The sequence below is a fragment of the Hydractinia symbiolongicarpus genome, chromosome 13 (genome assembly GCF_029227915.1).
Source record: "Hydractinia symbiolongicarpus strain clone_291-10 chromosome 13, HSymV2.1, whole genome shotgun sequence".
In the NCBI taxonomy this organism is placed as follows: Eukaryota; Metazoa; Cnidaria; class Hydrozoa; order Anthoathecata; family Hydractiniidae; genus Hydractinia; species Hydractinia symbiolongicarpus.
The window spans coordinates 19,863,438-19,879,301 of record NC_079887.1 but is presented as its reverse complement, the minus strand read 5'-3'; the positions used below and the strand labels follow the sequence as shown (position 1 = coordinate 19,879,301).

At 41.6% G+C, this 15,864-nt stretch overlaps 1 protein-coding gene across 1 annotated transcript; it reads left to right on the top strand.

Moving 5' to 3' along the window:
• Window positions 1-4,601: 4,601 nt before the first annotated feature.
• On the top strand, window positions 4,602-7,951 carry LOC130623177 (uncharacterized). The gene is made up of 6 exons (XM_057438662.1): window positions 4,602-4,974; window positions 5,046-6,449; window positions 6,603-6,695; window positions 6,866-7,204; window positions 7,304-7,626; window positions 7,850-7,951. Exons 1-6 carry the CDS (start codon window positions 4,602-4,604, stop codon window positions 7,949-7,951), a joined length of 2,634 nt encoding a protein of 877 aa, XP_057294645.1.
• The last annotated feature ends 7,913 nt before the right edge of the window (window positions 7,952-15,864 follow it).

The window sequence follows — 15,864 nt, the reverse complement described above, 5'->3', positions numbered from 1 at the left end:
GACAAGGGAACAAATTTTTGGGGGGACAACGCTTCACGACGAGATTGAACAGGAGGCAAGAGAGGACTACGCAGAGTATATTGAGTATCAAGGCCCTGAGGACGATATCCAGATGTTGGAGGATGGAAATAGGATCAAAACATGGCGTTTTAACAAGCATCTAAACCAACCTCTAAAGGACGCTATTATGCAAAAAATTACACTACACGTGGACATGCGCGTTAAGGTTGTGTACAGCTTCGGCTGTGATATTTACAAGGGTGGATATGCAAACAACTGTTTATCAAAAGCAACCACCTCACGCGGCATAAGAGGAGCGAATGCGAGGGCGTCGGGACGACGATTATCTGCAAAGGGGGGAAGGTCAAGCGTATGCCGAGCAAGGCCGAAAAGGTCTTTTTCGATAAGGGGTATAGCTATGATGCATCAATATGGATAGAATACATATCAAAACAAACCGGAAGACATATTCACCATGCCCTATGTGGTCATGGTGGTGAACGTGTTATACGTAATGGTAAGAAGGAGAATGCGAGGGCGTCGGGACGACGATTATCTGCAAAGGGGGGAAGGTCAAGCGTATGCCGAGCAAGGCCGAAAAGGTCTTTTTCGATAAGGGGTATAGCTATGATGCATCAATATGGATAGAATAATCAAAACAAACCGGAAGACATATTCATCATGCCCTATGTGGTCATGGTGGTGAACGTGTTATACGTAATGGTAAGAAGGAGAATGCGAGGGAGTCGGAACGACGTTTATCTGCTAAGGGGGGGGAGGTCAAGCGTATGCCGAGCAAGGCAGAAAAGGTCTTTTTCGATAAGGGGTATAGCTATGATGCATCAATATGGATAGAATACATGTCAAAACAAACCGGAAGACATATTCATCATGCCCTATGTGGTCATGGTGGTGAACGTGTGATACGTAATGGTAAGAAGGAGTGGGAAGTGGATGGGTATGAGCCTATTTCAAAAACCGTTTACGAGTACAACGGCTGCAGGTGGCACGCATGCCCCAGTCCAAGGAAAGGATGATACGGGAACGGGGGTACAACCTCGTCACAGCTTGGGAATGCGACAACCACCCAAAATCAAGAGGTACTTCCAGAAGGAGTTCAGAGCATATCCTCAATACATTGTATTTGATTTTGAGACCCTCTTACAACCGTTAAATTACCGGCAAACCTCCGATCTGACGTATCTTTCAAAACATGCTCCGATAAGCGCCGGCATTGCCAATAGCTTAAATGGCGGCCCGACGTTCATCGAGCACGATAATCCTAAGGTCTAGGTTAAACAGTTTGCGGAGGAGCCAAAAAAGAGGCATGCCCTGATTGTGAAAGAGGTCGAGAGAATGTACCCGAAGCCCGAAGACTTTGACATGCTCTCCAAAAAGAGTTGTGGAACGAGTGGATAAATCAAGTAGCTGTAATAGGGTTTAATTCTGGCAAGTACGACATCAACCTGATCAAGCGGTATTTTGTCGAAAAGATCGCGCAAGGCGATAAGATCAAGGTGGCAAAAAAAGATAATGACTACATGTTCCTCACTACCTCAAGATTTATATTTCTCGATATCAAGTATTTCCTTGTCCCTGGTCTGAGCTATGACGGTTGGTGCGGATTGTTGGAATGTAGGCTCGAAAAGCATACGAGTGGTTGACGAGCCACGAGAAGTTGAACCATGCAGGACCTGTTGCTCAAGAGGACTTTTATAACCGATCAAGTGGGAAAAACATACTATCTCGCGAAGAGTACGAGACATTCTGTGCCGAGGTTTACAGGTGAGGCTGCGTCACCATAATGGACTGATTGCGTGAGTACAACCTAGCCGATGTAGAACCGTTCATTGAAGCCGTGGACAAGATCAGATCTCACGAGTACAGCGAACCCCACAAGTGTAGGACCATTCGAGGGTACGATGCAGATATGCTCTACCCGAGAACGTTGATGCAAGACTTTCCATGAACAGCTGATCAAGGTGGCTACGCCGACATCGGAACACAATATCGAGATACTAACGTGAGGTGTGGTGGATGGGTAGTTGTTTGTGTTTGCCCAAGTTGATATTGAGGTACCTGAGAATCTGCGCGAAAGGTTTAGTGGAATGGTTCCCCTGTTTGTCGTCAGGGAGATATCTGATGATCAAATCCCCGAGCACATGCACGAATACTTAAATAATACGGGTCGCAAGCGTGTTCCTGGAACACGCAAGCTTTTGGAGTTGATGAGAGCTGTAAAAATCCTACTATATACCCCTGTGCTAAAATGGTACCTTGACCATGGACTGAAAGTGACTGTCTTTTACCAGTTTCTCAAGTATGCTAGAGGTAGGCCCTTTGAATAGTTCCCGGAAGAGATTGCTGATGCACGACGACAGGCTGATAAAGACCCCGACAAGCGTATTGCGGGGGATACGGCAAAGGTAAAAGGCAACTCGTTCTACTGCAAGATGACTGAAGATTTGGCGAGGCACGCAGATACTACGTTTACGAGGGATGAAAAGGAGGTTGATGCATCCCTGTGAAGATCGTACCTCGAGGACCTTGAAGAGATTGGGGATGCGTATGAGCTGAGAAGGGGCAAAAACGATTAGAAGTGTGCTATCGATAGAGCCTACCAGTGCGTTATCGCGGTATATCAATTGGCCAAACTTCGCATGCTCGAATTTTACTACGATTTTCTGGACAAGTACGTGGATCGTCGGGACTTTGAGTACATTTACATGGACACAGACAGTGCGTATTTTGCCATCTCTGGAGAAGAGTTGAGGGATATCGTTCGCTCCAAACTGGTTGACGAGTATGATTAGGATGTAAAAAACTAGCTTGTCACTGATAAACACTCGAGTCGAACATGAGGACTATTCAAAGCGGAATTCATAGGGTTTCGGATGATTGCCCTGACAGCCAAGTGTTATTTCATCGAGGGCAAGGAAGGTACTAAATTTTCATGTAACGGCATGTCAAAGAGGCAAAATGCTGTGACCTGGAGTAGATACCTGAGTGCGCTGAGGGGTGGTTTGGACATGGCCAAAAACGTAGGTTTTCGGGTACATGAGCAGGGGATGGTTACGTATGAACAAAACAAGCTCGGGCTCTCGGCGTTTTACGATAAGAGAGTTGTACGTGACGATGGTGTACATACGGCGCCTTTATATTTGCATGTTTGACCCATGCTATTAACCATCAAGGTTGATAAAATAAAAGAATGCCTTGGGAAAAAGATTGCGAGCGATTTTTTTGGGTTGGCGACTGTGGTCGCATGTCGAGTTGGATTGAACCAATGGAAGTGAAAATTGTTCCATATCTGTCTGGGATAGAATCCAAGATTCAAAAGATCCCTAAACTCAAAAAACTCTCCGAGTTTCAAGCAACAACAACAACAAAAAAGACGAAAAGACTGCAGAAGCATTGTCTACTCACGTGATTAGCCTGTATGCTAGCATGATCGGGAACTTTGTAGATATTGACAGTGTATATTAATTGCGCAAGGATATCGAAGAAGACCCTATTATCATGGAAAGTATGGCAAACCTTGATATTCTTGTGTACTGCACTATCGGGAGGTGTTTAGCCCCACTACTGGTAGTGGGCCATACAGCGAGGCATATGGATAAAAAGAAACAGGAGGAGGTGGAGGAGGCGCAGACGGTGCTATAATAAATGACCGAAGATCAGAAACAAGAGGAGAGAGTCATAACCAAGATTAAGAACGAGGGTTGTGTCGCAGCCTGACTATTCACAATAACTTAGTAATATCGGAGAGCGGTCACGTTTTGACGTGTTGAAAAAATCATTCTAAACAAACTTTTGTTTTTGAAATATGGCTGAAGATCATACAGTAGAAGAATTGAAGGTTATACAAGCTATAAAGGAAATACATGGGAAAAAGAAAAGAGCAAGTAAGGATGGTATAAATACAACGATAACAGAGTTTGATGTAGAAGTTGTAAACAAAGTTTTAGATGATTTATGTGACAAAAATGTTATTAAATTAACTGAAAGATCTGGATTACCGAGCTACCGTTTTGTCGTCGATGTAGAAAATGTTTTACACGAAGAAGAATTACAAGAACCAGAAGAAAACTTGGATAGGGAAGAAATTTACGATAATGGTATTTTAGATCACGAGGTAAATGAGTCCAGAAATTTTGATTTGTTAAGTAATTTTGTTAGAGTTACGAACGACTTAAAGGAGTATATTGGATACGAGGTAAATAAATTGAGAGCAAAGGAATCGAGTTTTCTCGTTGATCGTTTGAAAGAGGAAAATAGTTTTCTGAAAGACGAACTCAAAGATCTACGATGTCTTGTTAGAGATATATTTAACAATATTAATAAAAAGCATTCAAGTGAACCAAAACCGTCAAACACCTCTGATGAATGGAAAAGTATTAGAAAAGGTCCTTCGGGGGTTTTGCATACAAGAAGCGAAATTAATGTTGATAATCGTTTTAAAAGTCTTTACAACGAAGACCCGAATCCTCAAGTCAACGATTATGACAAAGAAAATTGTCGTCAGAATAATATCCGATAGTATTCCAAAGGGGATAAGATTGAAAGAATTCAACCGTGTACTCAATAATGGCTATGCGCGAATGAAATGTTTTCCGGGTGCCAGCATACAACATATAAACTATTATTCAACCCCAACACTAGAGGAGGAACAACCAGACATTGTTATCATTCATGGCGGTATCAATAATTTGCTGTCGAAAAATCTAAGTGCAGCATCTAATGTCGAAATAGTGAACGGATTAATTAAAATTGCAGAAAAATGTACAAACTCTGGTGTGGAAAAGGTTTTTATATCCAGCTTGATAACGTGTTCACGAGTTGACGAAAGTCGAATCGATGAAATTAACCGATTGTTAAAGGAAAGATGCGAGGCTTTAGATGTTACTTTTATTAATAATGACAACATAAAAAGCTCTTCATTATGGAAAGATGGAATCCACCTTACAGACGATGGTAAGACTATGTTAGCGAAAAATTATTTATATTATCTTAATCATTTTTTATACCACAACTTGTACTTCCAGTCTTGGGTATAGGTCCTTGCACTCAGACACCACAAGAGGCACAAGTTTTTTCAGATTCAAGTGAAACACAAAATAGCCCTTTGTTATTACAAAATGAAATTGATGATCTTAACCAAACACATAATTCAAATTCCGAACCTGATAGCCCGCTCGATAGTATCTGTAAACTTAGAGTTGCTAATCCCGATAATCCTCTTTTAGGTTACTTAAATATAAACAGTCTGAGAAATAAAATTGTCGACGTCAGAGAGATCATGTCTAAATTTTCTCCTGACTATTTCGTACTTGCAGAAACTAAACTGGATGAATCTTTTCCAACTGCTCAATTTAATATTGACGGATATGAAATTAGAACCCGAAAGGACAGAAACATACATGGAGGAGGTTTAATTGAGTATGTTGGGAAAGGGGTCATTTGTAAACAGTTACACAATATTGGAATTGTAGAGAATGAAATTATCTGTTCTGAAATTACTATTAGAAATAAAAAATGGATTATAATTAGTAGTTATCGGCCACCTTCATATTTGAACCTAACACAATTTTTCTATGAATTGGAAAAAATTCTAAACAATGCTCTTTCTAAATGTGACAATATTATTGTTCTGGGTGATATTAATATAGATTTTTATAATCCAAGTGATAGTGGCTATGGGCAGATGCAGTCACTTTGTTATATTTTCAATCTCAAAAACCTCATTAAAGATAAAACATGCTTTGCAGGAACAGAAGGCTCTTCAATTGATGTCTTATTGACAAACAGATATAGGTCTTTTCAAAATAGTTCAGCGTTTGAAACAGGGTTAAGTGACCATCACCTAATGATAACTACATTTTTAAAAATGCATCTAGCCCGTTTACAGCCTAAGAAAATATTCTATAGAAACTATAAAAATTTCGATGAAAAGACGTTTTTGGCTGATGTAAAAGCTGCTAACTTTTGTTGTGACACTGCCGATCCTGATTTGAACTATGAAAATCTTCAAGTAATTTTTAGAAATATAGTAGATAAACATGCTCCTTTGAAACAGAAAACATTGCGTGGAAACGATGCTCCCTTCATGAATAAAGAATTAAGAAAGGCTATATACTCTAGGTCAAGGTTTAAAAATAAATATAACAATGATAAAACTGAGGAAAACAATGCCAATTATAAAAGACAAAGAAACAAATGCGTAAAATTACGAAATATAGCTGTTAAGGAATATTTTAAAAAAATAACCCAGGCCGGAGCAGTCGAAAATAAAAATTTTTGGAAAGTTATGAAACCTTTTGTAACCAATAAAAATTGCTTAAGTAATGCAAATATTACGATAATCCAAAACGATAATTTGATTACAGATGAAAATGAAGTGGCAACAACATTGAATAGCCACTTCATAAATATTGTTGAAAATAGCAGTGGTATTAAACCTACCTCTATTGATTTTAAATCATTTACAGATAAGAAAAAGTTGATTGAGAAAATTTTAAAAACCTATAAAAATCATCCAAGTATCCTAAAGATAAAAGAAAATATTGAAAATGTGTCTGAAAATTTTCAATTTAAGGAAATAGGTGATGAAGAAATCAAAAAAGTATTTAAAGAAATAAACACTAAAGCGTCTGCAGGCGAAGATAAGATACCGCCAAAACTTGCAAAACTAGCTAGTGAGCACTTAATATTGCCCCTCAAAAATGCCTTAAATAGTAGCATCCGTGCCAGTTTTTTCCCAACTAAAGCTAAGCGTGCGGTTGTTTCACCAATTGACAAGGGAAGCAAGGAAAAGTACAGTCTCAATAATTTTAGACCTATTAGTGTATTAAATTTTTTCTCTAAGTTTTACGAAATAATAATCAAAGAGCAAATAATGTCTTTCATGGAAAAAAACTTTCTGTGTACTTATCTGCTTACAGGAAAAACTATAGCACCAATCACGTATTGATACGCCTATTAGAGGATTGGAAAAAAAAACTGGATCTGAATTATGTGGTTGGTTCAATATTAATGGACTTATCAAAAGCTTTTGACTGTGTCCCCCACGATCTACTTATAGCCAAACTTCATGCTTACGGTTTTGATGTAAAATCACTTGAGTATATTCTATCGTATCTTACAAACAGAGAACAATCCACACGAGTAAATGCGGAGTATAGTATATTTGAATTAATTTTGTCAGGTGTGCCTCAGGGTTCTGCGTTGGGCCCAATTATTTTTAATATATTTATGAATGATTTATTTTATTTTATTGTAAATAGTGACCTACATAATTACGCAGACGACAATACGATATCAGCTTATTCAAACACTATTAAAAATCTCATTAAGACTTTAGAAAGGGAATCCGAAATTGCCCTTTCTTGGTTAAATAATAACAAAATGATAGCAAATCCAAACAAATTTCATTCGATCCTTCTATCAAGAGCCAAAATTGATAACTCGAAGCTTGAAATAAACATTGGCGATAGAGTCATACAATCAGAAAGGTCCGTAAAACTTTTAGGAGTAACAATTGATGATAAATTAAATTTCAACTTGCACATTAGTAATCTTTGTCGAAAAGCCTCAGCCCAGCTGAATGCATTATTTAGATTTAAAAATGTACTATCTTTGCAAACAAGATCTATTTTAGCACAAAGCTTCGTGTATGCAAATTTTAATTATTGTCCCTTAGTTTGGCATTTCTCTTCTTCGAAATCTCTATTGAAAATTGAAAAACTCCACAACAGGGCTTTAAGTTTTATTCATGATGACCCAAGACCAGTTGATTGCCTCCCAAATAAACATTATATGGAATTACTAAGGCACAGATATTTATGCATAGAAATATTTAGAAATATCTGCCTGTCAGGGATCTTTGGTGAATAACCATGGCGGTGTATGGATTTGCTCCGCATGTGCTGCAATATACCCCAAAATTTCATGACAGGAAGTTGTCGATTTATTGAAATAAAATGTTGGATGTCGTAAAAGATCTGCATACAGCAATCTTTACGGGACCCACAAGCTGTGGCAAAGCGCAACGCGTCTTGAACCTCTTCGAAAATGAGTATAAGAAGCACTTCCACAATATTGTAATATTATGCCCTTCCCTGAAATGGAATAAGACATATCTTAAGAGGGCATCGCTCTGGAAAGACCCCTATATCTTTTTAATGGATCCTAAGGATCAATTGTTTGAATAGACAGCAAAATTGTCGTCGTTATTGGCGGCCAAGGACACGTTGTTTGTGCTTGACGATGTCATAGCTGATGAAAGTGTCGAAAAGCGTCGGCAATCACTACTTGGGCTTGCTATCAGTGGTAGGCATCGCAAACATAGTCTCTGGCTATTAACCCAATCGTATACAACCCTCCCCAAGAACCTTAGACGGCAGAAGAAGGCCCTGTTTCTGTGGTATCCTAATGAACGCAGCGACATGAGGCTAATCGATGATGAGACGAACTTGATTCCCGACTGGTCGGATATCAAGGCTGAGCTTAAAAAATCCAAGCACGCATGCCTGTATGTGAGATTGGAACACCCTAGGACTTGGAAGATTCTCGAATGACCACGTTGAAAACCTCTGGCCAGGCATTGGTATATAGAAAATGTCTTCACAACTCGCCTTATTCAACGCAATACCGGTAGGATCGATTGAGACCTTGCTTGATAAACAAAATCAGCCTCTGTTCAAACGTGCTGATCTCGGGAGATTCTTGTGTATTCCAAATGCCAGGAAGTACGGTCTTGATCGTCATATGACGATATCAAGGGAAGAAATAGAGGCTATACAGGAAACTGTACCCGGCGGGTACACTCGGTCGGGTATGCTAGGGAAGGGAAGAACAGGCATGATGTATTTGTCACACTTGAGGGCGCGTTGGAAGTTACGCACCGTTCACGAAAACTTAAGGCAGTGAAACTAATCAAATGGTTAGCTCAAAAAGGTGTTGAGAAATTACAGGATGAACTCAAGGAGCAGCGTCAAGCCCTGGAGGATAAGGATAATGCTCTGGCCTTTCTCAATGATGAAATTGAGGATAGGGATAGTCAGCTCATGACGTTGGGGGATGAAATTGATGAGCTACAGCAACGTGCCGCGCCCCACCTGGAGGATCCCGGAAAAGATAATAGTATGGTGATTATCCCGAAGAACAACGATGATCCCTTCCAATACCTTGCCATTTGTGGTCAACAGGGGTACGTAACGCAAAAGATTCGGAATAAGCTTGTTGACTACCCCAAGGGTGAGATTGTCGTACTAGCAGAGACTCCAAATCCTATCGTCCATTACAATTGGCTTCGAGAACGTGGATGCATCGAGGTAAACCCGGAGAGGGTCAGACATTTTAGGCTCGGTGAACACTACACGCATGAACGTCTCTTGGAGCTTGCGGAATGACTTAAACGGGCACTAATTTTAATACTCACAAGGGTATTAAAATTATCACATAAAAGGCAGGGGTTTCAAGCCCCTCCTCGAGTGACCACGGTGAAAACCTCTGGCCTACGTTAAAATATTAAAAAATTTCCCTTGCAACGGTTGATTATTTCCAAGGAAAACAAGTCCGATCATTTTATGTTGAGGATAAAGGCCATTGTATTGTAGCCTCCGATGTTTGGAGAGTTGTAGGATATAAAGGAAGGGCCGGGGTAAAAGCCATTCAGCAATATGTTGCTAGGAAGTATAAAATGCGATTAGGTGACGCTGGTCTCCAAGAGGTGTACAGCCCTGTCCACCTTCAACCAACCACGGTTTTGCTGACAGAACAAGGTTTTCGATGCTTTTTAGCACGATGTGGTAAGCCAGAAGCTGTGGAAATAGCAAAACAGCTTGGGATAACTGTTGAATGCAGCATATGTCCCTCCAAGAAACAGGATACGCTACGTTGCATTTTCCAAGTGTTTAAGTGTGAAGATATGGAACATCAATTCATTGTTGATCGATATAGGATTGACCTATACTTCCCAACGTATAGGTTAGTTATCAAATGTGATAAATTTGGGCATGCCGATAGAGATATAGGCTACGAGGTAAAGAGACAAAAACATATCTAACAAGCCTCTATACGATAAAACCTTGATACCACCGAATTCTCCATTTTTCACATCATTAACAAAATTTATCGCTATATTAGGCCACGCGATACCATTGTGGGGGAGGGGCTATAAACCCCTCACTTATCGACGTTAATTTTACTACTCTTGCGGGTAGTGAAAATTATATGCAAAAGTGAGGCATCTCCCATAGATCCCCTTGGTAAAGCTTGATCCCTATCACCACTCTTTAACACCTTCCGGAGGTAATTCAACGTCCTCGGGAATAAGCATAAGCTTCTCCAAAACGAAGCTGCGATCAAGACCGCCCTTTAGGTAGTATAAAGCGCGATTACCTGCTACTATACGATCCAACCTATACATTTTACTACTCCAGAAAGCGTCGGTTGCACGTCTTTTCGAGTCACCGTGCTCCTCTCCTGGTTGTAGCAGATAGAGATAGAGACCATCCTCATGTAGGGGTTTCTCTTCGGGATATTATTCGCTTTTCGCGAGCGGTATCTCATCCAGCTTGATCGCCTTGTTGGGTTTCATGTTGATCATAGTAGTTTTGCTATTATTAAGGCTTTTAACGATAGTGTATAGGTGTTTAACCCAAGTGCTGCTAGTCTCATCAGAAGCCAGCTCTTGCGCATCTTGGGTCTTGAATAGTCTTTCGGCAAGTACCTTGTTGCACGACTCTACAGAGGCTGTAAACGTACGGTGATATTTTGTGGTGGCCCGTTTAATCTCCACACCTTGTCACACTAGAAGGTTTTTGGGTAGTGTAAAGGTCCTGCTTTGTATATATCTTGGATCATACCCGCGACTTCGCTGGCCTTCTTGGTGCGCAGGGGTCTGGCTCTTTGTGACGGGAGGCAACTTCGATGCCCGTGAGAATGTGTTTATAGGTGCTACCATACAGCTTGTCGTGGGCATGTACAGTAAATCAAAACTGGTGCATCTCATTCGGTGTTGTAATGATAAAATGGGGGTAGTCTATATGCTTCGGACATTTGATGTGTCATATCCACAGCAGCTGCCTGAATAGCCAGTGGGTTACCAGCTTTTTTGAGAGACCACTCTCCTTCGCAAGCAACTTGATAACTTTGCACCCGATCCACAGATGTTCTGGCATATAGTAAATTTGGCCTACCTTTTTTCAACAATATGTAATGCTTTTGACTGTCATTATTATAATTGTTTAAAACACATTCTTACAGATACTTGTAGGCAACAAAGCCTAGCAGGTACAATGAGCCAAGGATGAATGTGAGTTCCCCCATCTTGTTGTTGCTTTGAAGGGGTGTAAAAATCCTTCAATTGTGGGACCCTTTTGTCCGAAGCTATATAATACTGGTACATGTCGTCGTCCAGCTCTTTGAGACTTTTGCCTGCCTTGAGCTGCATCTCCCTTTGTTCATTGAACCAATCGAGCCTGGCTTGTCTTTTTCGTATCCACTCCGCCTGGGCTTCATTAAGCTTTTCCATAGCCTCGTCATGTCTTTTCTGCTCCGTTTCACCGTCCCGAGAGCTTGCTAAATAGATAATTTGTTCCGGAGAATGCTAGGGCGTTGATTAGCGCGCCCAGCCATGATCATAAGAGTAGCCATTTTATTTCTCAACATTGTAAAACCTACCATCTAGGATATTTAGCTGGGCGTCCTGCAGGAGGTACACGTAGCACATGAAATCCCCGATTCCATCAGCCTTTTTAGTCATATGGAGTGTTATCCCATCACTAAGCCTTTGCAGGGGCCTCCCACTTTCATGCAACGATTCGTCCAGGCTTGCTTTGAAGTTGACGAACAGCGCATATCTCTCGTTGAAAAATTGGCCAATGGTGACATTGCTATCGTGGGCACCAAAAATGTTGACGATCTGCTCCAAATGGTCTTTGGGAAGCATGGCATGACTATACAGTTCATTGGGTTTCCTTTCTACCGTGACACTAATCTTCTCAATCTTGGGGTTATATAACACCTCATTTACACCGGAATAAGCCTTCACCTTCCCTGGGTCTATGAACAGTAGCAACACACCTTTCAAGCTTTTTGCAGGAGTGTCGATTTGGATGTTGTAGCTGGTATCTGCTTTTTTCATGGTCACCACCTGGCTTCTTAGGATCCGTTCATAGGGTAGTGCAAGGCGGCTATGCCTTGACATCATAGCGCTCGCGAGACCTTTTCAAACTCGAGCTTGAAGTTGGTGATCTTATAGGCAGCGTCGGCCGCTTTGGCTTCCGTGCTGCCCGAGGCTGCCGTATCTCCATCTTTAATCACGTCGGCATGAGCTGCAAAATGTATGGCAAACTGCAGCCTGTCATATAAACACGTCGGATACAAGGGTGAATCCCTTGTCAGCTCAAAAGGGTATGCAAAAGGTGTTGCCATACGCGGCAAAAATCGCCTTATCCTCATCCGTACCAACGTTGTCGCTAGCCTTGACTTGCAGGGCCCTGATGGTCCCGTCATTGGGGTTGATGCCGTCCAGAATGAGGTTGTTATCACGATCGAACTCGGGTAACCACAAGTTCCGGTACACTGCTAGGATGTTGTAGTCGCTAATATTCTATTTTGCCAATGTTGCTGACAATGGTACGTTTTGTATTGGTCCCTGTTAACGTTGTCGAATAAGAGCTTTAGGCTGCCCGGAAAAATGACATCATTATGGCGCATGTTGGGGATATCAACATAGAGGTCCTCATTCTGGTTGATGGTTGAGGGTATATGGCTTATCTGAACCCTTTGCTTCCTGCCCTTGATACCGAAAAGCTGCTTCGTTTCTGCGTATGGACCCAGGGTCGTTCTGAACGTACTCATGTGTATTATATAGGGGATTTTTAAAATAAAGGATGCCGATGAATCCAGTGTTTACGCATGAAGATGATATTGGGGAGGAGGATAAGGGTGGGTGGGAGGTGCGCGTAGGCGATTGGATGTGGGGTTGGAGGAACAGAATTTGGAGGACGTTGTCGACGACCTCTACGATTACCTTAGCGATCATTTGGATTTGACGTCAACCGGTAAAGAGTATAATTATTTTAGGGTTGGTGAGGGCAAAGAGCTTATTTTTAGGGAGATAACTATGGGAAAGAAGAACTATAGAGAGATAGTGCTCACGACTATGAATGGTAGATTATAATCCCTTAACACCATAGAGGCGGAATTAGGACCTACGCGTCTGAAGGCCTTAGGTTTTGACAAATATCAAACACCAAACAAAGGGGGTAAAGCAAGGGCCCAGAAGGTCATAGATGATATGGAGCATGAGTATATTCAATTGTAATCGCTGGTTAAGTCCGACGGGCCTGACAAGTATGCAAAACATATGGATAATACTGAAAGCCTTATAAATGAAACGGAAGACATCATTCAGGATCCATCGAAAAGCTTAATGAAAGAAGAGATCTTGAAATTGAATCCCTTGCTTGCTATCCAATATATATATATAGCAGGAGGTGATGGAAAAGGGTTTGTAGAGAAGCAGCTGGAACGATTGGGGAAATTTTTAAAGTACTTGGCAGCCAAGGCACGCGCTGCGCTACCCGGGATTATTGGCACCGTGGTCTCTTTATTTCTCAGGGTAGCGTCAACTATCGTCGAATATGCGGCCAAGCATTTGTATATGGCCATTGCGGCTGCTGCCGGGTTTGTCGTGCTATACGTTGGAAAGGTGTAAAATGAACTATTTTTTAAGCCATATATAGGCAATAATGATACCTACCCCCGTCATGATTAATGCGGCCTTGGTATCCTCATGCTGATTTTGTGGGGGTTGTTCGGGAGGATGCGTATGAGGCGTGGCATGTTTGGGAGGTACAGATAGTATGGCCTGTATAGTATGATCGGGAGTATGTATGGAAGGTGTAATAGGTGTAACATGTTTAGGAGGTATAGGAGGTGTAGCATGCATAGGTGGTTTTATAGCATGCTTCGGTATAGGTGTGGTATGCTTATGAGGTAAAGGAGGCATAGGATGCTTGTGAGGTATACTATGCTTTGGAGTGTGGTTTGATAGTCCTTTCTGTATGAATAGGCTTGTTATTCACATCCACCTGTATCCCCACGTTTACGTTGGCAGGTGCTATGAGGATATTGTTTTTATACCCCACAATTTTGCCTATGCGCAGGTTCATGTCTGGGGGGCAGCTTGTACACGCTGAGCATGACGGCAAAATTCACCGACATCCTCGTATACTGCAAAACCTTTTGGAATTCGGTGATATCATGGCCTACACTCTCTTGACGCTGTACCATGGCCTCAAATTTCTGCAGTAGAATCTGCCTTGCCGTATTGTTGTCGGAACCAGATCCAATCAGGGATGCTTTAGCCCCTGTCTGCGATCCCAACAATAGGACCACGTAAACCCGTACACTTTCGCTTAGCTTGGTTAGACCCTCTGACGTCGGACCCTGACTTGTGGGGATGATAAATTTGGCCCAATTCCCATTAACTTGCGGCCACCATCTACCATTCGTCAACGACGAAATGACAGCCTTGAACTTGTACAAGGCATTAGCATCTGCAACGTATTCCCTACATACCTGTGCATATTCCGATGTGAAGTAGAGGTTTTTGTGCTGGGAAAACACATCGCCATACGGCATGGGGACTTTCATTCTTGCCAGGATACGACGCATGTGGTAATAGGCATGAAATTTCAAGATCGGATTGACAAGGGGTACCGAACCCGTCATGTGCTTGGCAGATATGCCTAATGCCGTCGTTGCACAATGGGTAGCAAAATTACCCTGGATATTCCAATAGTCCAACGCCTGCTCTGTGCAGCCTACTCTAACAGGGTCATTTAGCAGATTGGTGGGAATGGAGATGGCATATTTGGTAAACTCCGGGAATGACACCTCAATGTGCAAGTCTGTAGACACGTACAAGCCCTGATGCTCCAAGTTAATTACACTAAGTGCCCATTCTCCCCTGTTACTTTTGTACTTTGCCTTGGGGTTATATGAGTATATGTTCATCCTTTTCTTCTAACAAGAAAGGGATGAAACAACTTTATATTACTGATATCGAAAAGCCTACTATATTTGAAGACTACCTGGTCCAGGATAGTAGGATAGCCCTGAAATCGATAAGTATTCGACCTGCATGGTTAAACATGTATAGTAACAATGATTTTACCATCCGTAAAGTGGGGCCTGATCAGAGGGTAACTCGGATCGAGATCATGAACGGTTTATATAGGATAGAGGATATCGCGACTATTATCAACAGCCAGGCGGAAGACAAGATTAATCTGTTTGTCTTGAAAAATGGACTCTACAGGCACCGTGTCAGCAATGGCAACACGGTGGTTATTCATCGACCGTTGCAAGAGTTCTTGGGCCTGCCATATGACCCTAGTAATAAGTACTACACGAGCGGTGACCACGATTCATACTATAGGACTGATGTTTACCATAGATTGAGACTCGTTTATCCATAGTTGGATGAAGACGACTGCCTACTCGATGGTAAAAGGTCTAAAATCTTGGCCTTGCTCCCCACCAAAGAAGTGAACGCTTGGGGAGATATGTTGATCTGGAGTTTTGACACTCCTGTTTACTTTTCACTGAAGGGCTCGTCTCGAATTCATGTTAACAGACGTATATCACCACGACAAAAATGTATCCTTTATTAGCCTTGCGATGCATTTGCTAATTGATAAAAGATGAGTGTTATAGATAAGCTGTATCTAAATTTACCGAGTGCTCCTGCACAAGGCGCTGATATGCAGGAGGAAAGCCAGATCTACAGACTCAAAAAAATGATGATATTGAAAAGTACCTGCAAAATGAGATCAAGAAGCGGGACAA

Excerpts from the sequence above, each read along its gene's own strand:
- LOC130623177 (XM_057438662.1), top strand. The coding sequence starts at position 4,602 with ATGAAATGTTTTCCGGGTGCCAGCATACAACATATAAACTATTATTCA. Across the intron at positions 6,450-6,602 it reads TATTGTTGAAAATAGCAGTG|GTGATGAAGAAATCAAAAAA; the intron begins GTATTAAACCTA and ends TTAAGGAAATAG. Across the intron at positions 7,627-7,849 it reads CATTATTTAGATTTAAAAAT|AAATATTTAGAAATATCTGC; the intron begins GTACTATCTTTG and ends ATTTATGCATAG.